The sequence below is a fragment of the Cuculus canorus genome, chromosome 2 (assembly GCF_017976375.1).
Source record: "Cuculus canorus isolate bCucCan1 chromosome 2, bCucCan1.pri, whole genome shotgun sequence".
Lineage (NCBI taxonomy): Eukaryota > Metazoa > Chordata > Aves > Cuculiformes > Cuculidae > Cuculus > Cuculus canorus.
In genome coordinates, this window is record NC_071402.1 from 135796883 (window position 1) to 135818695 (window position 21813).

At 40.9% G+C, this 21813-nt stretch overlaps 1 protein-coding gene across 4 annotated transcripts in view; it reads left to right on the plus strand.

The window, feature by feature from the left end:
- The first annotated feature begins 3072 nt into the window (after positions 1-3072).
- The window catches only part of CDK6 (cyclin dependent kinase 6), a 141083-nt gene continuing 122342 nt past the window's right edge, over positions 3073-21813 (plus strand). The window contains exons 1-2 of one of the 4 annotated variants that reach the window (XM_054058084.1): positions 3073-3305; positions 5066-5544. In XM_054058084.1, coding sequence (XP_053914059.1) covers positions 5312-5544 — 233 coding nt within the window. In that variant the 5' untranslated portion in view covers positions 3073-3305; positions 5066-5311. Of the gene's footprint in view, positions 3306-3357; positions 3420-3859; positions 4074-5065; positions 5545-21813 lie in introns of those variants that run through there. The other 3 variants (XM_054058086.1, XM_054058088.1, XM_054058085.1) reach the window with 3 other exon arrangements.

Consider the following 21813-nt stretch of genomic DNA (forward strand, 5'->3'; position numbering starts at 1 on the left):
TTCGTGTAATTAATTTCAGCCTCTGCAACAAATTTTTTGTAATATCTTCCATTTTGTGTCATCTCTATATTTAATCATGTTTTGAAATTTCTTCCTGAAATATACTTAATTTTTATATAGGAAAATGGAGAAAATTGGCTTAAGTCATCCTAGAGTTTTGTGTAGTTTCTTTGAACTCTGTTCTTTGGGAGATAAAGTGGTTTGATGAGCTGATCTTCAGGTGGAGAGAAAGAAAAAAAATATTCACACCATTTTCTTAAAAAATTCCCTGAAAAAAAAAAAAAAATCTGAGGATCTTATAAAGCCACATCAATTATATGGCAGTTTTAAATTCATTCAGTATGATAGCACAAGCATTATAAACTCCCATGGCAATCGCTACTGACATCATCATGCAGAGAGGCTGATAAAACACTTCCTAAGGATAGAATTGTTACATATACTCCCCTCAAAATATTTGGACAACATGGGATGAAACGGTGAGTTTGTATTGAACACTATTTATTAGGAGAAAGATACATCAGCACATTTGAGCACAGAGGTCAACGTCAAGGGGATTGCAGAAATTTCCCCCCAATTTCCATCCTGAATGCTGAGTTGCAATTTATCTGGCCAAAGGACCTGGTGCCCCTCAGTCCCTCCTCGGGAACAGAGCAGGTAAGAGTCCAACTGGAGTTTACACATCCAGAGATCCTCAGGGGGAGACAGCCACCAAGATTTCATTTCTCCTTTCCCAAATGTGAAGTCTTTTGCATGTAAAGTGAGACAGCCAACAGCCCTGGAACCTGAGGAGGGGGTTTTGTACCAAGCTGGAGAGAAAGAGAGAAAGAAAAAGAAAAAGAAAAAGAGAAAGAGAGAAAGAGAAAGAAAGAGAGAGAGAAAGAAAGAGAGACAGAAAGAGAGAAAGAGAGAAAGAGAAAAAAAGAGAGAAAGAAAAAGGAAGAGAGAGAGAAAGAGAGAGAAAGGGAGAGAAAGAGAGAAAGAGAGAAAGGGAGAAAGAGAAACAGAGAGAGAAAGAAAGAGAGAAAGGGAGAAAGAAAGAAAGAGAGAGAAAGAAAGAAAGGGAGAAAGAGAAAGAAAGAGAGAGAAAGAAAGAGAGAAAGGGAGAAAGAAAGAGAGAAAGGGAGAAAGAAAGAGAGAGAAAGAGAGAGAAAGGGAGAAAAGGAGAAAGGGAGAAAAGGAGAAAGGGAAAAAGAGAGAAAGGGAGAAAGAAAGAGAGGAAGGAAGGAAGGAAGGAAGGAAGGAAGGAAGGAAGGAAGGAAGGAAGGAAGGAAGGAAGGAAGGAAGGAAAAGAAAGAAAGAAAGAAAAAGAAAGAAAGAAAGAAAGAAAGAAAGAAAGAAAGAAAGAAAGAAAGAAAGAAAGAAAGAAAGAAAGAAAGAAAGAAAGAAAGAAAAGAAAGAAAGAAACGTTACAAAACAGAGCACTGGAGAGAGGTAGGGTATGTACATGTGAACCTTGCAATGTAAAAAAAGGATTTGATCTGTGTATTTTAATTTTTGTCACTTTCACATTTAAAGATTATGGGGTTTGCTGTGAATTTCACCATCTTTCTCTGATAAATCCTGTACTTCAGAAGTTGTTGAGGTATTTCTGTGATTTAAAATAAAACATATTATAAGCGTAAATTAAGTTCTTGCAAAGCATGAATGGTCTCCTGCAAAAACAATGCCACTGGCCTTCTCCTTGAAGGCATGAGTGGTACCAGCTCCCCCCATTCTCCGATGGAAATCAGAGGTCTCCTACCCACTCTCAGCCACTTTCTCCTCACCAGCCCCTCAGGTGCTGCGTTTGAACCTCTCAGGAATAGGAAGGGCACGTGGAACTCCTGGGGTCAGTTTCGAAGCCAGGAAAACAACGTAAGCTATAGGATTTCACAAATGCTTGGTGGCACTGAGAGTCCAGACAGAGAACTATATGCTGCTTTCTGATATGATTTTTTGTTGTTTGTACAGTATTATATCTATTTTTTCAGGTGTTCTAAATCAGTAGATGAGTCCAAGTCCTCGACATACACTTTTTTACTTATAAACCCAGTTTGTGAAATTACGCTTACCCTTCCGAGAGGGGATCTGGGTTTGCCCTCTCCCAGTTAAACCACCATAAGAGCTGGTTCTGGAGCTGGACCATAATCATCCTTGAGGCCCAGAAAAGCATGCGGCGGAGGGTACCAGCTAGGAGAACTGGGAAACGCGTACTTCAGATATGTGTTTTCCCCCACGGAGATGGAGTAGATTGGCATCTGTTTTGGGATTTATTTATTTTTCAATATTTTTAAGAACCCTCTCCCTAACGAAACCTTCTCGGCATCCGCGGCCGGGCTGACTCCGTGCCCAGCTCCCTCCTCTCGCCGCGCCGCCCCCGCTCCAAGCCTGTCGGGGCAAAGACTTCGCTGGAGGGGCAGCTCTTCGGCAACGAAGTTTCTTGATCCTTCCCGAAAGCGTTCATGGGCGCTCACTTCCTGCGGGAGCTCCGCGCTCCCCGGGAAAGCAAAGCAGCAAGAAAAGCGCAGAATAATCCGCATTTTTCAGAAGGAAAAAAAAAGAATTGTGTGTCTATATATATAGATGGTTATTTCCCGGGATGGGTTTAAAATTAAACCTCGGGAGGGTTATTTCCCGGCTGAAAGGAGCCAGCGCTGTCGGTGCTGCCGCAGCCGGCTGAGCCCGAGCCCGGGACCCCCCGGGACCCCCCGGGGCGCCGCGCCCCGCGCTGGCGGCGACCCTTGCGGTATGCGGCCGCCTTTGGCAGAGGCACATGAAGGATTGCATTGAGTGCGAAGACAGAGAGCAGAGACAGAAAGCAGAAGGAGGCGGCTGCAGCCTTTGTAGTCGGGGAGGAATGCGGAAATGTTGAAGCACTATGTCAAACTTTTTTGAAACGGGGTCAAGTCACATTCAGCCGGCGTGGGAAAGCAGGGGAAAAAAAAAAAAGTTGAGGAGAGGGGAAAAAAAAAAAAAAAAAAAAAAGGCATGAGGCTGGTGGCGCTCCCAGGCTGAGCGGAGGCCGGGCAGCGGCGGGGCCGGTCCCAGCCCCGCACCGGGCGCTGCGGCTCCCCGGGGGTTATTTCGCGTTGTTTTTTCCCCGGGCAGGGTGGGAGGAGAAAGGGCCGAGCGCGAGCTGCGCCCAGGGGCGGCTGGAGGATGCGAGCCGGGGCGGCCGAGCCGAGCAGCAGCGGCTTCAGCGGCGGCAGCAGCGGCGGCAGCAGCTACCTGTGTGGCCCGGCGGCCGCTGCCGGGACCTGCCGGAGACATCGCGGCGTGAAGGGGCAGCCCCCGGCTCTCCACCCCGCCTCGCTCAATGGGAGGTTTGTTTTAGGGAGGACTCACCCCCTCCCTCCCCGGCCACCCCCCCTCTCTCCGCGGGGCCGAGGATTATTTGGGGCTCTGGTGGCGGCGGAGGCGGCCGCGGCGCGCACCAGGTAACGCGGAGCTCCATGTGCTCCGCGCCCCCGGCCCGCAACCCCCCCCCCCCGCCATCCCCGCACCGCAGCGCCTTCCCTGCGGGGCCGGGGCGGCTCGGGGGCGCCGGGGGGCGCGGGAAGGGCCAGGAGCGCCCGCCCGCCCCGCACCCCCCGTACCGCGCACGCGGTCCCCGCCCCGCGCCGCGTGTGGGGCGCCCGCGGGGGGGTGGGGGGGGGGAGGGGGAGAGCACGAGCCGGGCCGGGGGGCGCCCGCGGGACCGGCACCCGCCGTGCCCGGCGAGGGCGAGCGGGTTCCTTGCTCCCCCCCTCCCCCCGCGCCGCGCCGAGCCCGGCGGCCACGCACACGCGCCGCCACCCGCCGCCGGGGGGCGCGCCGGGACGCGGCGCGGGGCGGGATGCGGGGCGGGGCGCGATGCGCGGCGCGGGCGGCGCTGGCTGCGGGGCAGGTGTTCCTCGGAGGCGGCGGGGCCGGGCGATCCGCTCTCCGTGCTGTCCGGTGATGCTGCGGGCGTGGAGGGGCGCGAGGCGCGGGGCAGCTCTGGTGGTGGCAGGGTAAGGGGCATTGCGGTGCCTCTGGCTGCAGCCGCGGAAAGGCGACGGGCAGCCGTTCTTTCGGATCGCTCTTCTTTCCATTTGCAGCTGAGGTGTAAGGTCAGCATAAATGTGAAAAATACCTCTGGTTTTATGAGGGGGTTCAAATTAGGGTGTGCCTGACTGAGCTACCTGGGGCTCTTTAATCCTAGCACGGTAACCATCCAGCGTAGGAGAGGGTTACAGCCCTAGAGGTCACAATATCATATTAAAAAGGAGGAGACGGGGGATCGATGTGTGGGTTTGTGAGAGCAGAGGATTTGCTTACAGTCCTGCAGAAAGTATGGATGAAGCTTCGTGCGGCACACAGCAGAGCGTGCTGTGCCTTAAGACCATCTTCCTTGCTGTGCTGCAAAGAACCGCCCGGCGCACGTTCAGCGGTAGCTGTGTCTGCAGCCAAAACCTTTGCGTGTTCTTAAGTTTGCTAAAGCGTACGTTTCTGAATCTACCTTTGGTACTTTGGCACGCAATGCTCAGTAGCGCATTATTATCGTCGTTTAAATATGTGCATATTTCTCCTCCCCACAGGCGCTTTGAGGCAGGAACTTGTCTGTTGTGATGTGTGCATACAGGGTTTAGCACAGGAGAGAGCAGATAAAGGCTGAATCCTCCAAGTGCTACCAATTACAAATAAGTGAAAATAATATAGCATGGGATGTATTTCCAAGACTCCACCACATGCAGTGAAGAAACTTTTGAGTCCTGCAAGCCTGTCATAAGTTCCTGGACATAACTTCTTGTCACGCGTGCATAGTTTGCCATCTCCATATTCTGTGTCTCACAGGGTCGCCACATTCAGCCCATTACTCAGTAAAATCCCTGGTTGCTTTTTAGCTGTGTGTTGTGGTCTTCTGTACAGACCTTGATATCTATATAGTGTTGTATCGGCCTTGCCAGGACATTGATACGTGTGTCAACCTGGTGGTTCTCTTCTTTGCACCACGTTTTTGCATGTAGCTACCTACTGCATTAGTTTAATTTTCTCTGTTTTTAAGTAATGCAAAGTAATGAAGTAAACTAAACTCACTTCTCTTGCTTGGTTTGTCCTCCAGATCTAACTGATTTCACACAAACGATGCTCCCAAAGACTGTATGATAATTCCTGGTGGCTGAAATAGGAGGCACATTGGGGCCTATACAGCAGAGGAACAGGAACAGGAGGCCAAGAGCTCCCTACTGCCCTGCTGGCAGAGGTACCAAGCGCGTGGCACATCTGCAACGTGAGCAGAGCGCTAGTTTTCAGAAGGTGAGCGGCCTTGAGGCACTCAGAGCACAGAAGGAAGAGGAGCAGCACCAGCATGGATAAGGACAGCACAAACATGCCTGACCAACAGTATGAATGTGTGGCTGAGATTGGGGAAGGAGCCTATGGGAAGGTGTTCAAAGCCCGAGACTTGAAGAACGGAGGTCGGTTTGTTGCGCTGAAGCGGGTACGGGTGCAGACCAGCGAGGAGGGGATGCCACTGTCCACCATTCGAGAGGTGGCAGTTTTGAGGCACCTGGAGACATTTGAGCATCCCAACGTGGTCAGGTGAGGAAGGACCAGCAGGGTCCTGGTTTTAGTACATGAATTGGGTGAGCAAGAGTCTGAGTACATAAATGGACTGGACACTAATTTGGGTTTGTGGATGAAGTGAGCACTAAACTGTGTATATGAAGTGTGGTTTGAGGTTTCGCCAGGCCATAGTTCTGCCTGCCAGACTTTACTCATCCCTGTGCATTGCCTCCCACACACAAACACCCATCTCCAGAGGCATAGGTGTGTGACTTAAGTGTTGGAGCAAATGGGCAAGTAGCCATATGTACAGTATTTCCTTAGGCATAAGAGAATGAAAAACCCCAACATCTCCCTGGTTTTGTCTCAGGTATTAGTTCTTTTGGCTGCAGCTGATTTTTAGCTGCTCTATTTGTTATCAAAATGGCAAAGATTATGAAAGCAGTGGTGGAATGTGCGTTCCGCCTTTTTAGATGTTTCTGTAGAGGGTTGTTGATTATTGTGTTAGAAGTAACAGATTAAGACTTCGAGGTTTGCAGGCGGCCTTCCAGTTGAATACTGTTTGACTGGTACAAATTTCACCACGTGCTGATAATTGTGCTACCAAGAGTGCAAATGTGCAGATGTCAGGCATTGCTTGTGGAATGGTGGCAATGGTGCCAGGATGTCCCTTCTGTCATGTTGATTGCATAAACCCCAAATAAATGACCTGTGTTCTTGAAGAGATTCTCTCAATGGTAACCTGGCCCTACTGTACCAGTTACATTTTTCTATAACTGGAAACCTCCAGCAACCTGTGAACATCTTTTGTTAATGTTACAAACTTTAAGAAGTAAGCTTCTCTTTGCATATACCCAGGTACACAAGACTGTTTCAGTCCTAGAGAGTCTGAAGTTAGAGGTCACCTTCAAAATGGCTTGCAGCTGTGATCCTCCTGATTTAGGGTCTGAGATGAGGGGGTTGATAGTAAGTGCAAGGAGTGAAGGTGAGACAGAGAATAATATTTAAAATACAAAAGTGAGTAGCTAGAGATAAATTTTTTATTCATTTCAAGGCCGCGCAATAAAGCTGTCTCATTTCTGTCTAAGTGGAATAGGCACAGCCTGTGTACTCTGAAGTACTGCTAATGGAGTATGTGTCAGTAGAATGTCATTGGTTTCCCTGCAGCTCACACTTATCCATTCCTAATCAAGTGAATCCGCACTTTGATTAATAACCAGTATTTTGACTGGCATCTATTAATGCCAGAGGTTTAGACCATGCGTTTAAAAAGTGGGAGCATTTTAGTTTGGAAAACACGTTGTATTTGATCACTGAATCAAGTGCCTTGGTTTATGAAGAAGCACACACAAGATTCTTCTTTGGCAGTAGAGATAACTGAGAGTTTCTAAAATTGCTGAAAACCAGCCCAATAATTTATGAGATTAAATTGGTATTTAGGTGTCAGGGTTTAGATACTTATGTATTTGAAAATTGTAAGCCCTGTTTGGAAATGATTTGACGTAACAATCATCACTAATTTTTCTGCTACTGAGATCTTTCCAGAAAAAGATTCTTTGAAGAACTTTCTAATCATGAATTCAGGAAAATCATGAAAAGTAAAATTCTTGTTTTCCAAAGAGCTGTGATGAACTGACTATGCAGCTGCAGGCTTGTTTTGCTTGGTTTTAAGTGCAGTGCAATCTTGACACAGCTCTATAAATATATTGAAGCTTAAAATATTTTTACAAGTTTGAATAAAAATTGGTTTTCTGCAAGCAGTAAGTATGTCAACCAGCAACATAAGAATTTAGTTTCTATATAAAAATCTCTGAAAGTGTGTGCCAGGTCCTCATAGTGGTGGTGTTAAGCCTATGCCTTTTGCTATAAGCAGTATTTCAGATGCAAGGGGTTGGGCTGTGATCTGTCAGGTTGCTTGGGACCTCGGGTGCTCTTTTTCCACAAACAGGCAGGGAATATAAGAAGTAATTTCAAACAGCACCTCTTCTAAAATGGGAGGAATGCTATTTAAGAACTCACCTCTGCTGTGCATGTTTTTAATGTGTAGAGTGGGTGAAGCTACAAGTACCACTTTAGAGTGACTCAAATCATATCCTTATAATGAAAGAGTATTTGAAAATATTTAAATGGCCCAGTTCCGTTACAAAACACAGTAGAAGAGTTTGTAATTTATTGAAATTGAAGGTCTATTTTTGTATTATGTAAATATGCCCAGGAAATACTGTAAGAGAAGATCTGCAATTTAAGCAGCTGATTTAGCTGTATTTAGTTATTGAGCATATTATGCTCACAAAAATATTCATTGTTTGAATATGCATTCTGGAAACTGGGGTCATGATCTGACTAGTAAATAAAAATAATAATAAATGCATTGTCTACATACAAGATTAAAATTTACATGATTTTCAGAGCACTGGGATAACAACAAAAATATTTGAAATAATTTCTTTTTTACTTTGAGGGGACATCTAGATTTTTTTCTGAATTATAAACCACTGGCCTGAGAGAAGTAAGTAGGAATTGCAAATGTAATGTTGAATCTGTTACCTCTGGGTAATCGTATGTGTGATCCATGAGTTGCTCAATTCTAACTGACAGTCATTCTCTGAGTCAAAGTTTAGACAGGCTTCAAACAGATGAGCTGCATACACACTATGTTCGGCTGTGGTACTGTGGCATCAGCTGATAGCAGTGACAGAAATCATAGGCCGCGTCTTATCGTGCTGAACTTAAATGGTTGGTCCGGGAATCTCCGGAGAGTGCAATAAGGAGCTCAGCAGTCCAGGGATTCTCTGTCTCCATGAAGTGGTGCTGAACGTGAAGAACAGTTTGGTAAGGAGGAAAGTTTGTACTTGCTATGTAGAGGTAGTGTTCCATGGCTTTGTTGGTCACGGAGCCATGATGCAAGACCAGGATTGCTGCTGAAGCCTGCGATTGTTATAGTGGTTGTAGATTCCTTTCCTCTAAAATCCTGAGAAATGCTTAGAGCCCAAACTGGTTTCCAGTGTTTGGCATTGGGGGTGGAAAAGAATTTTCTCTGTGAAGTAGAGCTGTCTAAATAGTACAAAATAACTTTAAACAAAATATTTATCATATTTTTCCATGCTACGCTCACTTATTATGAGAGCTTTGTTTCGCAGTCTATCGTTTCCATATTCATACAGTGAAAAGATGCGTTTGTCGCAGCTCAGTTTCTTTTGCAGTGATAGATAATGAAGTTAGATAGAATTTCACTGCAGAATAAAGCAAAAAGAGTTGCAAGATAAGGAGTGAAAGGAAGTCTAATCTTCATTGGAAAAGCGATGGTAGTAAAGTCTCTGAGCTATTGACTATTTATTGACTTATAGGAGTAAGGCCTGGTGGACTGATCTACAGTTTTGTAAGACTGTCAGAAATAGTATACAGAAAGGCATGGGGAAAATACAGTTAAAAGGATGATTGCTATGTGATTAAAATATTCTTCTGTTCACATTTGCCCTGGTATAGAGTTCCTTTCCATGAGGACACCTTACTCTATTTATTTTCACAAAACAAAGTAGAAAAAGAGTATGCCTTACTGTGAATTTCTCCAACTTGAGGTATGTTTTAGGCTTTGAAATGGCCTGTGTAATTGGTAGGATGATTATGGTGCTCCTCTAGCTCACCTTTCAGATAATAAGATGTAATGCTTTATTAAAGTTTTACTGTATGCAGTAGTTAAATCTGGCAAAAATCAGTCCAACACTTATGTGGCTTAGTGGTGTACTGTTCAGGAAAAATGAAATATATGTAGGCAAAGGATAAACTTTGCCAGGAATAAATGACAGATTAGATTCAGGAAATTCCTGCATGTAAAACTGGGAGTATTTCCTGCTGTAATATATCTGCAAATTTTTTTCTTGTGATTATAATGCTGAATTCCTCAGTATGTTGTGTTCATTTTATATCTCTCCTGGTGATATTCAGATGAATAATTTTCCCTTGATGTTAATCATCCATCAAACTGTGAATTTGCACTCGGGGAAGGTGCGATACAAGACAGAATACTGTAATTCTTGCAGTGCTTCTTTTCTAACATTTATGTATTTAACAGTTCTAATATTGTTAAACCTTAAGCAAGTAGAGCTAACCTGCAGAGTTATGTATATATTTTTGCTTTCTGGCTCATATTCGTTTTGCTTATTATAACTCTTTTAGTATTTTCATGGGTTAGTAAATCTTCAGTTTTTAAATAACTAGAATTATCTTGAAGATTATCTATTAGAATATAATCTAATCTGAGTTATTATTTCAAAGATAAGTGTCAGAAATCTTGCCATTCAAAGTCATCATTATATAATAAGGAATTAAAAATCTTACTTCTTTTCTTCCTATTCACTTGCAGAATAGGTGCCCCAGCTAACTGACTTGGGTTCAGCAGCATGATCCACCTAGCTGGCAGTGCAGCTCTATTCCGCAGGCTTCCTCAGTGTGGGGGAAACCCAGTAATTATGAGTATTTGCACAATTATGCCATGTTCAAGGGTTTATGTTATTTTGTATTCATTGAAATATGAATAATACTGTAAACTGCCCTCTGAAAGCATTACTGTCATGTTGCTTTTTTCCTGCTTTTACCATCCAGTGGTCCATGCTCTTATCTTTTGGTTTGCACTTGAGTACTTTCGGAGCCCATCAAGTGATTCCCTTGGCAAGGCAACCTGAGTGCGGGGGAAGAGGTTGGGACACACGTGACTCCCCTGTCCCCATGTGACATAAAGATCAGCACTTGACTCTGCTCAGAGGTCCCAGAAGTCTAGAATGTCTTAGTTCTTAGAACTGCATTATACTAAGAAAGAAGGTGCCTTTTTATGTGTCTGAGATTCCCTGTCTGAGCTGATGGAGAGAGCATTCAGAACATATTGTAACATCACATCAATACCTAGTTAACCTTTTTGCAAGGCAGTTTGAATTTGTAGTTGTTTCAGTTTGTTCTGTTCATTACACTGAAATTATATGGGAATATGCAGAAGGAAAAGAATTTCAAAATGCAGTAGCTACTTTTGGGTTTCTTTCTACTTTGTGGTGACACTGATACTGGCTGCTGGCTTTATTGCAGTTAAAATGATGATCTTCTCAAAAGCATTGAGATGTTTCATCCTGTCAAGTGAAACGTTTCTATTTTAGGGGGTGTTTGTCTCCAATGAATTCTGCTTCCTTCCTTACTTCCTTTTTCTGCCAAGCTAATGTTAAACATTTAGCATGTGACATCATTCTTACAGATCAGCAGTGTGCTATATTGTGTGATACAGTTTATTTTTGTGTAGCACCACTCATATGGCACCTGGCAGGTCCCTGGAGAAAGAGAAATGGTTCCCTCTACATTGCTGAATACAGGGATTGTCTTGCACGCAGAAAGAAAATAAGGTGTAGAGATGGAACGAAGCAGAAGAAACTGAACTTGAAACTTAAAGTATTGTAAGGCAATTAATGTGGCAGATGAGTTTCAGCTGAGGTAGAAGAGGTGAGTGAGTAACAGGAAGGAAAAACAGAAGGACCTTCAGAGCCAGTTTTCGTCTAACACAGATAGGATGGTCTTCAAGACAGATGAGAAGATGGGAAATGCCTTGGCAGGAGAGGTATTTCCAGGCTATAGAGCAGTGGTGGTCGGAGTGGAAGGGAGATGGTCCCTGCACTGACCTGCCACTGCAAGGAGTGACACTGCAAAGGTCTTGGAGAAGGGGGGGCTGCCTTTGTGGAAATATGGCTTCTCTGGTGACAAGAGGGCAAGCAGGAGTGTGGTAGCTGACACTGAGCAGGGTTTGGCAGTAGGCTTTGGAGAAGTTTGTTAAATTGGCAGAGGACATTGTGAAATGACTGCACATGAGCGCTGGCCTGTCATTATCTGCTTGCAACCCTACAGTACACAGAATGAGCACGTACAGGGAAAATAAGTGATACTCTTCCTGTCCATATGAATTGTTTATTAGTAATGGATGTGGTGATTTAGTTTGAACACATGGCCTGCAAGAAACAGGACAAGATAAGAGCATCTCAGGAAGGAAGGGTTGAATGTGGAATAGCCTTCTGAGGCTTAGGAAATCCAGTTTCTGGAGTGAGTACAGCTTTCTTCAAAAACTATTTTATCTTATTGTGAATCTAAGCCTCTTACAAAAAACATATTTCCAGTCTTTGTGTGAGTAAATGTTAGACGTTTTAGGTTATGTCCAGTGCTCCCTTCCTTCTTTAAATCTGTGGACGGTTGTGTCTGTGGTGTTCTTGGAGACATTTAGTCTTGCTGGATCCTGCTCAGAATGGAAAACCAACTCATTTTGCGACAACCATTGCTGGTGACAGCCTGTGACTGCCAGGCAAAGTGTAGGCATCCCTGGATTAATGGAGTGGGGTCCAGGATTCAAAACTGAGCTTTGAAAAGGACAGAAGAGTGGATGCTTCACCCTAGCAAACAAGGAGCTGAGTAGATTAATTGGGACTTTCCCATTTGCTTCATGGTACCTCACTGTCAACTGAGGTGCGGCATAGAGCATGGAGAAGAGTGGTTATTTGTCTTTGTAGTAATTCTTGGTTGGCCTAATTTAGTTCTGAAGTTTTAAAATTATTTTAAAAAGTTTCATAATTCTAAATAAAATAGAACTTGCTGTTCATTCCAAATCTCTTGCAGCTGTATACAGAGGATTTGATTTTTACTTTTTGTACAAAATCTAGCTGATTTCCAGTTTTCCTGAACAACTTGATTCTTAATGATATAACTGATTATCAAAAGATAACTGTGCCCACATACACATATAACTAAGCTGTGTTTTTTCACTCAAAAGAGAGGAAATTTTCCTCCTATATCAGTTCTTTATATATTTTTCTTACATTCTGAAAAATATTTTCAATTACGCATGCATGATTATTTAACAGCTATACTTTTAATCTATAAAGTGTTTGTTCTTGATAAACAAACAAACCACTTTAGAATTTTGCAGGGAATGTTTTTTTCCATTGTGTACTTTGACATTTTCCGTTTGGGAGACCGCCACTTGGGAAGCTTTCGATGAGATGATCATCGAAGTGTGGAAACGTGGTTCTCAATTTCCAAGCTGTTTCAAAATACCTCATTGTATCCAATTTATTGTATTGATTTATTGGTTTTATTTTCCATTAGCCTTTAAAAATTTGTCCCATCCTTAGAAAATGTTCACAAGAAAATATTCTGCTAAATAATTCTTTTAAAATCAGACCTTAAAATTCTAGCACAGTTGTGTGTTCTTTAGGTGGAACAAAGAAGGTTTTATATGAGCATTAAGAAACTCTTCCTTACGGTGCTTTAGGTGTCTTTTCAGGGTTTTAGAAGATGGGTCTCTAGCCTAACAAGTATACCATACAATTCTAGGACCAGGTGATGATTTCAGATACCTAAATACAGGGTATACTGGAATGTGCTGGTTTGCATGTATTGGTGGAGTTGCCCTGGAGTAGATTTCCCATGACATACAAACTTAGCAAGCCATACAAACTTAGCAAAAAGTTCTATGCTGTTTTAAAAGCATTCACTGACTGGTTATCACTCTAGATTATTGTTGACAGGTCACTGATTTTTTCTTAGTAGAAGAAAATTTAAAAAATAGCTGGCATATATATTCATCTTTGCAGGAATTTCCCATATTTAATGATTGAAAAATCAATTCTAGTGCTGATGAATCATACTGAGTTTAAATGAAACCTATTTGGTTTGGACTTTTGCAACATTAGTCAGTGTGGAATGTTACATGTTTTGATAGAAACAGAGAAAGGAAGCGAGAAATAGAATGGAAAAGCCTGTGTGATTTTTTTTCTACCTTTTGTGTGAAGCTTTGGCTAGTCTTTTAATATCTATTTGAAATGTGGTCACTATGATAAGTAACTGAAAGTGTCAGTTGCTGTTTAGCAATGTCAGAGGATTCACTTCTTCCTGAAATCAATTAATTATAAACTGGAAATTTCAGTACTTTGTTCAATTTTTCTTAAGTTAGTATATTTCTAGGCACTTTCTGTGAATGCAGTTCCTAGCTGCACTGGTGCTTTTGTTTTTCCTCATCTGTGGAGCCAGGGCTCTACTGTAAGGATAGAATTCTAACACTATTTTTTTTTCCACATTTGATGTGGTATTTTGCATACAGCTGCAGAGTAGACAGTTACCTCTGAAAAGAACATTTGGCTGGTTTAATTTGATTAGAGCAAACCACCTCAATCATTTCTGAACTAAGACCGTTTTCATTTTAACTTGGCAGTAGGAGTTGGGAATGTACTGACTGTGCTTAGATGTTTGGGGGAGGACTCGTTTGGATACACAGCTACGGCTGAAGCGAAACAACTTTAGAGGACTTTGCCCAGTCTGCTCCTTCTCTATAAAAAGGGAGGACCGTGAAGCCATTGAGTGTCACATTTAATTTTCACTCATTATGTCGGGGAACTGGACTCCTTGTGAATGTTTTTACGAAAAATTGGAAGCTTTTAATGCATAGAAATAAATTTTTAAAAAACCTTGTAATATTAAAAACAGACACAGGATATGGAAGTCTTTTATTTACAGAAAACTTAAACATCCCTAGCAACAGCATTTTGAATAAAGTTCTAATAAAATCCAACATATAAATAGAAATACGATGGGTTTCTCATGTATCGGTCAGTGTTAAAATTGTATGCTTTTTAGTGTTAGTAAGATTCTCACATTCTGTCATTCTCCTAGCTTTGTCTTTCTGCCCCTTTCCTCATCATATAAATATATTGTGATGTATTGTGATGCATATTAAAGACGAAATTTGATTCTTCAGATTTACAGTATTATATATTTTGTATGATCATTGCCTTTCACTTAACCTCACTCTTCAAATAATTTTCCTAGAAAAACTCTTGTGGCTGTCCAGAGTATCAATGTGTCTCATAATAAATGACAGCCCTTCAATAAATTAAAGTCAGATGCTGTTCTCCAAAAAAGGTGTTTCTGATCCTTAAGCATTCTGACTTTGCAGTAGTGGATCATTATACATACAATATTTTAACCAGAAGATTACAGTTGAAGAAAAATCTAGTTATTCTTCTATTATGTTATGAAAACCAGTATGTACAGTTAACTGCTCTTCTATGTGAGCAGTCTGACACTCACTAGTAACAGGGGAATTGCATCCACATCTTCCAGCTAATCCAAGAATGTAGTTCTCAGTTTAAGGTTTGAGTTTCCGTTGATGAAGTTAAAGTCCATAGAGCTACACTGATGCAAACAGCTCTGGTTGTTCAAATCATAAATTCCCAATGTTAAGATGAACAAAAATGCATTAGGACAAGCAGACTGGACAGAAGTGTCCCATCAAGCATGCACATTGAAGAATTTACCATTCTGATTGTAGATGTTGCAACTGTAGAGTTCACCGTACTGGGATATGAAGTTAATTCTTTAAGTAGGAGGTGTTTCACTGGTAGGGGCTCAGTTTCTGTTGACCTGTTTCACCCCTAATTACATTCCCTTTTAGCACAATAAATTATTCCTCTCTGTCTTAGCATGTACCGTCTTAAGTATTTGAGGTGTTGTCACCTAAGCAATATGTACAAAGCTGTGCTTACCCGCGAACTTCAGGTTGCATCACAGGCATAGTCATTCCAGTACTACGTACATGGAACTACATGTACTACAGTACAGTACTACGTCCCTTCCTCAAGAGAAAATGCTCCTATAGCTACAATTAGGTAATTTCTGATTGCTGTACCGCACTGAAAGTTTGTCTAACTTGTTATTCATCAGCACAGCACCAGAACCTTTATAGAACCTTTATTATTGATTTCCAGGTTTCTTTGGTATGGTGAGAGTTAATGACCTATATTATTTTTCTCTACTAGGAATTAGATTGTAAGGTGAATCTCATTTTGCTAGTTTTATCTAACAGCATATTTTGTTTGTATTTGAGATCTTTACGATGTAGAGATTGAGCAGCATCTGCGCTTTTAATTAGTGTGTTTTTTATCCTTAGATAACCTTCTAGATTGTTAATAGAGATAGGCCTACACACTGATCTTTGTGGTTTCCTTGCAGACATCTCTAATCAATTTGTTGTCTGAATGTTCATCTCTGCTTTTTCTAAAATGCTGAGCAACAAGTTTTGGTTTAAGAAATAGTACCCATACCCAGGTAGGGTTGAATCAATGACTGTAGTATAAAAATTAGAATTAAATATCTCATTAAACTTAAAAGATTTGGCATTCTAGGAAGTGCTCGGACAAGTTAGTACTTCTGCTGAACCGAGCACCTGTGTATCTTCATTGCATAGAATCCCATTCATTACATGCATTTACATTTGTAACATCATTTAAAGAAAAAGTTACCTGGCATTATTTAATTCTGTGCTGCTTATTATTCACATTCTCTTAAGAAATCAAGAAGGTTTTATTACTTTCTAATTTTATGTGGCCAGATTAAAATATCTTTTAGAGATGTCATTTATTTTGAAAACAAATCTTTATGCAGTAGTGAAAAAAATATAAACAGAAATTAGGCTGAACTGAAGGCTATGTCAGTAAAACAGCAAAAACGTTTAGGAGTTGCACAGAAGAGTCAGGTAACCCGTTTGACTAAAAATTAAAGGTATTTTTGGCAACGACTAAAACCCAAATAGGTGAATAACACTGACAAGGGAGTCTTTTTTAGAGGATATTTTAAATATATTGGAATGTCCCAAATCAGTTGGAAATTGTAATGCCTGTAAGAAAATGCTTTTCAAAGATTGCTTGGTTTCCACTAACCCAAAGTTGAGAGTGGACAAGACCATTCTGCAGAAACAAAGCTTAAGTTATAAAAAGTAAATTTATATCTTCTGCTGTCCTCTAGATCAGTGAAAGGATGTTGAGCCCATAATTCTTGAAGAAACTGGAAAGTCAATGAAGTTTACTGAAACATTAATAAAGGACAGTTTCATCCACTACTCATAATAAAGTGGGCAAATCAGGCAAGGTTTAAAGACAAAACTTACAGACAATGTCAGTGAAGAAGCTGTTCCTGGACTATAAGGAAAAGAGATCATTCTCTGCATAGCCTGGGGTAACTTGCAATAGCTGGTTAAAGAAATTCTTATATTGAAGACCCACAGTCATAGTGGCTACAATAAATCTGCTATTTTTGAGAAAAGGATGGCTCCCAAACTTGATATAGTAACAGTAGGCTTTAGAAAAGAGAGACTAAGAAACACAAAATAATAAAAAAGTTGGCAGTCAAGAAGAAGGATATGAAAATGCTTAGATTTAACGTGGTAGGTACTTAAATAGAGATTTGTAGCAGCGCATTTTGCTGCTTGGGACATACACCTTTTCCTGGTGTGATGCTGTGTTCAGTCACTGGAAATCCTGACTGCTTCATTGGATCTATAGCCTCTTCCTGGCTTTTGTAGCAGGACAGTTTAAATGCCTTGGTTCCTCAGACTCTTCAAGAGAGGTGGGGAATGTCAAAGGGAGACTCCAGTCTTTCTCTACCCCCTTTATGGCTCTGCTCCAGTACATCGTGATGGATGCACAGAAGGTACATATAGTCACACATAAAAAAATAAAACAGGAATATAAGATAACTGTGAGGAGACATCTAACCTTAACCAAGTAGATATTAAAAGTATACTCCATCCTAGTAATTTAGTCTCCCCACAGTGCACAGAGAGAATACACTTTCTGAGAGTAATTCATCCCTCACACCCTCCATACCCCCTCTGGAAGAGAGTGAATTGCCCTCTGGGAATGCCTACCTCTCTCGTTGACAGCAGAGAGAGCCCAGGTGGCTAATGCAGAGTGGGTGCCCAACTGTGGCCTCCTACAGCTGTATGAGATTAATCATGGTCAGTACAGTTCAAGTTCAAAGGTGGAAACAATATCAGGGAGTTTGTACAGCAAATAAGAGAAGTTACAAAAGCAATTAGGAAATAATTTTGGGGGTAAGGGAACAAAAAGTTGAAATCAGAGGGCATTTGAACTATGAGAAATTAGAGGAGGCAATCAAATAAGCATCAGTGTTATCAGGGAACTTGTTTTTTTTACCGAAGTCTATAGCGTATGGATTGTTGGTATGGTTTGTACATGACACTTTTATCAGTTGGCGAAGGTATGTGCTTTTCCTGATGGCAGAGGGTGGGTTTCTGTGAAATGTACTGACTTCAGACAATCTGCTTCTACTTTGCACTTGGCATTAAAGTGCTAAGGGGAACAAGGTGTATCTGGAATGGGTGGGCATTGCCTGGTCACCCTGTACCCAATTCTAAGCTCCAGCAGAAGTCGTTTTGGTCTAAACATGTTGGTTTTTTCCAAGAGGAAGAAGAGCTGAAGATGTGCGTTGGAGAGGGGTGGTCATGTAGCCTATAATGGCTTAAGGCATCTTCCAGAGCTTTCTGAGATGTAGTTTCTCTTGCATATTTTTCTCATTTCTCTTCACTCTGCCATACTGATCTCATACAGGATTTGCTGCTAAGTGGGCTAATTATCTCATTATTGATAAAGTACTGATGCTACACTTAGTTTCATTGCCTCATATTCCTTTCAAGCAAACTACATCATTGTACAGTTGCAAATAGTTGGAAAATTCTGGCATCTAACTTATATCCCACTCTGAATTATCCAAACATGAGTGCTTGGAAAGCAGTGGTACTATACCTTTATGTCTTGGAATTTTTTTTTTGTAATTTAAAGTTTCATTTTTCCATAATCTCAAAAAGTTGTCAGCCCACATTACTTAGTAATAGCCTGCAAAATTAAAACCAATCAATAATGCTAACAGATTCTGCTCCGTCATTCTTTATGTTGAGTGTCTGTTGGAGCTAGTTCTTTTATAGCTTGATTTACACAGTTTGAAAACTGCTTTTTTGTTTTGGAACTGCTAAGACAATATAATTGTAGTGAAGCAAATAAGCCGCTCTGTTATGCTCTTTGGATGTGCATGTTACTTTTGTATGTATACGTGGAAAAGAAAGATTACAAATTTCAAAATTTGAATTTGAAGAGATTCAGAATTATTATTTTGTAACATAGATGAGAATTGTTAGTCATGTAGAACTGCAATTAGTTTAAAGCCTGTGCCTTAAAAATGTCAGAACAGTTTTCTTTTTTAAAGTTCAAACAAAAAAATTGAAAGGGAATGAGGGCAAGCCAGGAAAAAAAAATATCCCAAAAGCTAATTGTTTTTAAAAAGTTACATGACATTGGGAATTGGAACTGAAATGTCATCTCACTCCTAAACATAATAAAATAGTAAATTTTATTAAATCTATTCTGTAAAGAGTAAATGAAAATTAAAAAGCCTGATGTGAGTGGCAAAGAGCCCAGGCAATATCCAAAGTGTAAACATCTGATGGCTTAACCTAACTGGGGCACAGTCCGCTGCAGCAGCAACTGAACAGGGGATGTCAGTTCTTGGAAGTACCAGAAATAATTTTTGAAACAGGTGCCTTTTTTTTCCTTCTGTATGCAGTACAAATATACTTCTAAAGGCTTTAGGAAATGTTTAGATGATGGGATCATGTTATTTCCTTTTAATATTAATCCTTTTTAAAATTTTTCAAATCTTGTAAATTTAAAGTCACTTTGATCTCTTCTTCTTTCAAGCATGAAATTAATAACTTTAAGCTGCATTATTCACTCATTTCCACAACTCATTCATCCCAAACTATATCCTTTATACAAAAATATTGCAATATCATCTTTTCAGGTTTTAAATAGAGGGTCTTCTTAAAAAGACTGTTGAGTCTTGAAATAATTCAACTAAAATTTGTATAATGGACGTGATTCTCGTGGCATTTCTGATATATTGGTTACTGTCATTTTCACAACAGTGAAAAAGCATTCTTACGTTTTGGAAATTATAAATCCGTGTCACGTCTCTGCCTTCTGGAGTGAAAACACACAAACTGTACCGCACTTAGATCAATGGCCATATACCATAGGGGCATACAGAGGAATTTATGGAAATGAAGACTTCTGTGTCTTCCTGAGTTTACTAAAAAAAAAAAAAAATCTACTCTGTGTATTTCTTCCAAATGGACTTGAAACAGTTCTAAATCAAATATTTTCATGATCCAGGCACAAATTCTCATTTCAGAACTTATAGATGCCAGTTGTGATGATTGAAGACCAAGAAAGAAATACCTGCATGGAAAGCAGAGAAGGGAAATCAACAGAAAGTTTGACTTTTCCTTCACAGAAATTCTGTGATAACGCAGGAGGCAACTGAATGGACCTTTATAAACCATATGAACTAAGTCACTTCTAAGTGGAGACAGCTGGGGTCTATTTAATATCCTGTGTAAAATGGTAGAGGTCAGCTTCCTGGAATAACTTTGGAGTTTTATTTCACAAATATCCTACTGCTGCAGGGACCTGGGGTGATGGTGAAGCTATTGAACTAAAGTGTGCCATAAGGAAAAGCTCCGAGGCTGTAGCTCTGCTTCTAGCTCTGCAGATGGTACAGGATGGCAGGAAGCATCTGGTGGCCTGTGGTATCTCTGCATCCGTATAAATCTCTGTCATGTGGGGGCTTATTAGTGCAGGCAACTAGTCTCGGATTATTCTTCTAGTCCTATATTCTCATGATTTAAACTTTGGAATGCTAATTGAAAATCATCAAGAAGTAGCACTTTGGACAAGTCCCGTAATTCTCACATGTACTGACAACCCAAAATACCTAGATTATTTTGTAGTTTACACCTTGGATCCTAAGTCACTCAACTTATCTTGACAGTTTTATGATTTTTTTTCTTCCCTTTACAGTTCATGCAGCCATAGCTTTACTGTCTAAGACATACATTATCTTAATGTGTTCCCTGTATCTATTCAGTTTTATTACTCTTGAATCCTTAATTTTGGAATCTTATTTTATTTTCCAACTCCTGCTATTCCAGTGTATATTGGCCATGTGGGTGAAAATCATGTATTTGTCTTCATAGGCCAATGCACAGGTAAGTGTTGGTGCGCACACTCACAGAGTTACATGATATAGCAAATGATATAATTCGTAATTCAGTGCAGCTTAATTAGAAGCCTGTGGCGCGCACTAAGCATGAAAATTCATATAAAAATTGTACGTAAATAATGACATCCAGTATGATTAGATACATTTCACAGTGTGCAAATACTATATTGTTATATAGAAGATAGACAGAAGCTCTAAAGCCAAGAGGAGTAATTGCTTCTATTAGATTGAAAAGAGATGGAAATTATAAAAAAAATAGTAGTGGAATAGGCAAGGTTACAATGGCCAGAGAAGGCTTTTGTAGACTGTTTTGATTCTGTGGACCCTGTGTAGCAAGTAGTGTTGCCTGTTCAGTCAACTGTACAAAGGGTCAAGACCATCAGCTGTGGTGTAAGTTTCTTTGCAGTTTCTCTGAACAAAGGTAAACAGTATGATTGTAGCTTTGGGGATGGATTAGTGAAAATAATGAGAGCCAGCTACTTTAGCTCTTGATGGCTCTTGGCTTATTGAAATAAAAATAACTATATGAATAAAACAATTCATATACAGCTTCAAAAAGATTAGAACAATTTCCACCTACCCCAGTGGTTTTTTGACCTGAGAAAGGGCACATAGTTCTTACATCATAAGGAGTGGTGTAAGAGCAGGACAGACCTGGAGTGATAATTTCTAGCAAATTAAGGCTTGACAGTTTTGTCACTGACTTGCTCTATGATTTTAAATAATCTATGTCCACTGCTTTGTATGTCCACGCAGCATTTGCATGCAAATGCGAGCCAGCCCTGCCTCATACCCAAGCAGATGCCTACTGGCTCTGCCGGTGCTTTGAGCCAGCTGGAAGCCGTGTAGCCATGTTAGCGCTGCGGAGCCTCAGCCATTACTCTCTGCTGTCTGCAAATCTTCCTCAGCTCGGCCTGAGCTGACACTGGCTGCGTGGAAGTCACAAAGCACTCTTTCCTTTGCTTGCAGAGCTTGTTTGCATTTGCCTAGATGTAAAAATGTTTTAGCACTCCAGGATCCAGACCTTGTTTTGCAAGATTTATTACAGTTTGCTCATTTCTCTCAGAAATGTGAAAGGCAACATTACAAAACAACCAAAAAACAGTTTTGTCATATATTTACGTCTGACATACACTATCATTTACAAAATGCTGAATTTATTTCAAAACTACCCAGTATTAAACTGTAAATCCTCATCTCATGCTGCTAAAAGACGCCCCAAAAGAAGTCGTTGCCTTTGCCTTGAAGCAATAAAACAGTCGAATAAAATTTATTGCCAGCTCAAAATGCTACTAACACCTCATTTTCATTACCAAACTCTGCAAATAATCTTTAATTTGTTTTCTTTTACATATGTGTGCAAGAGCTTAAAGG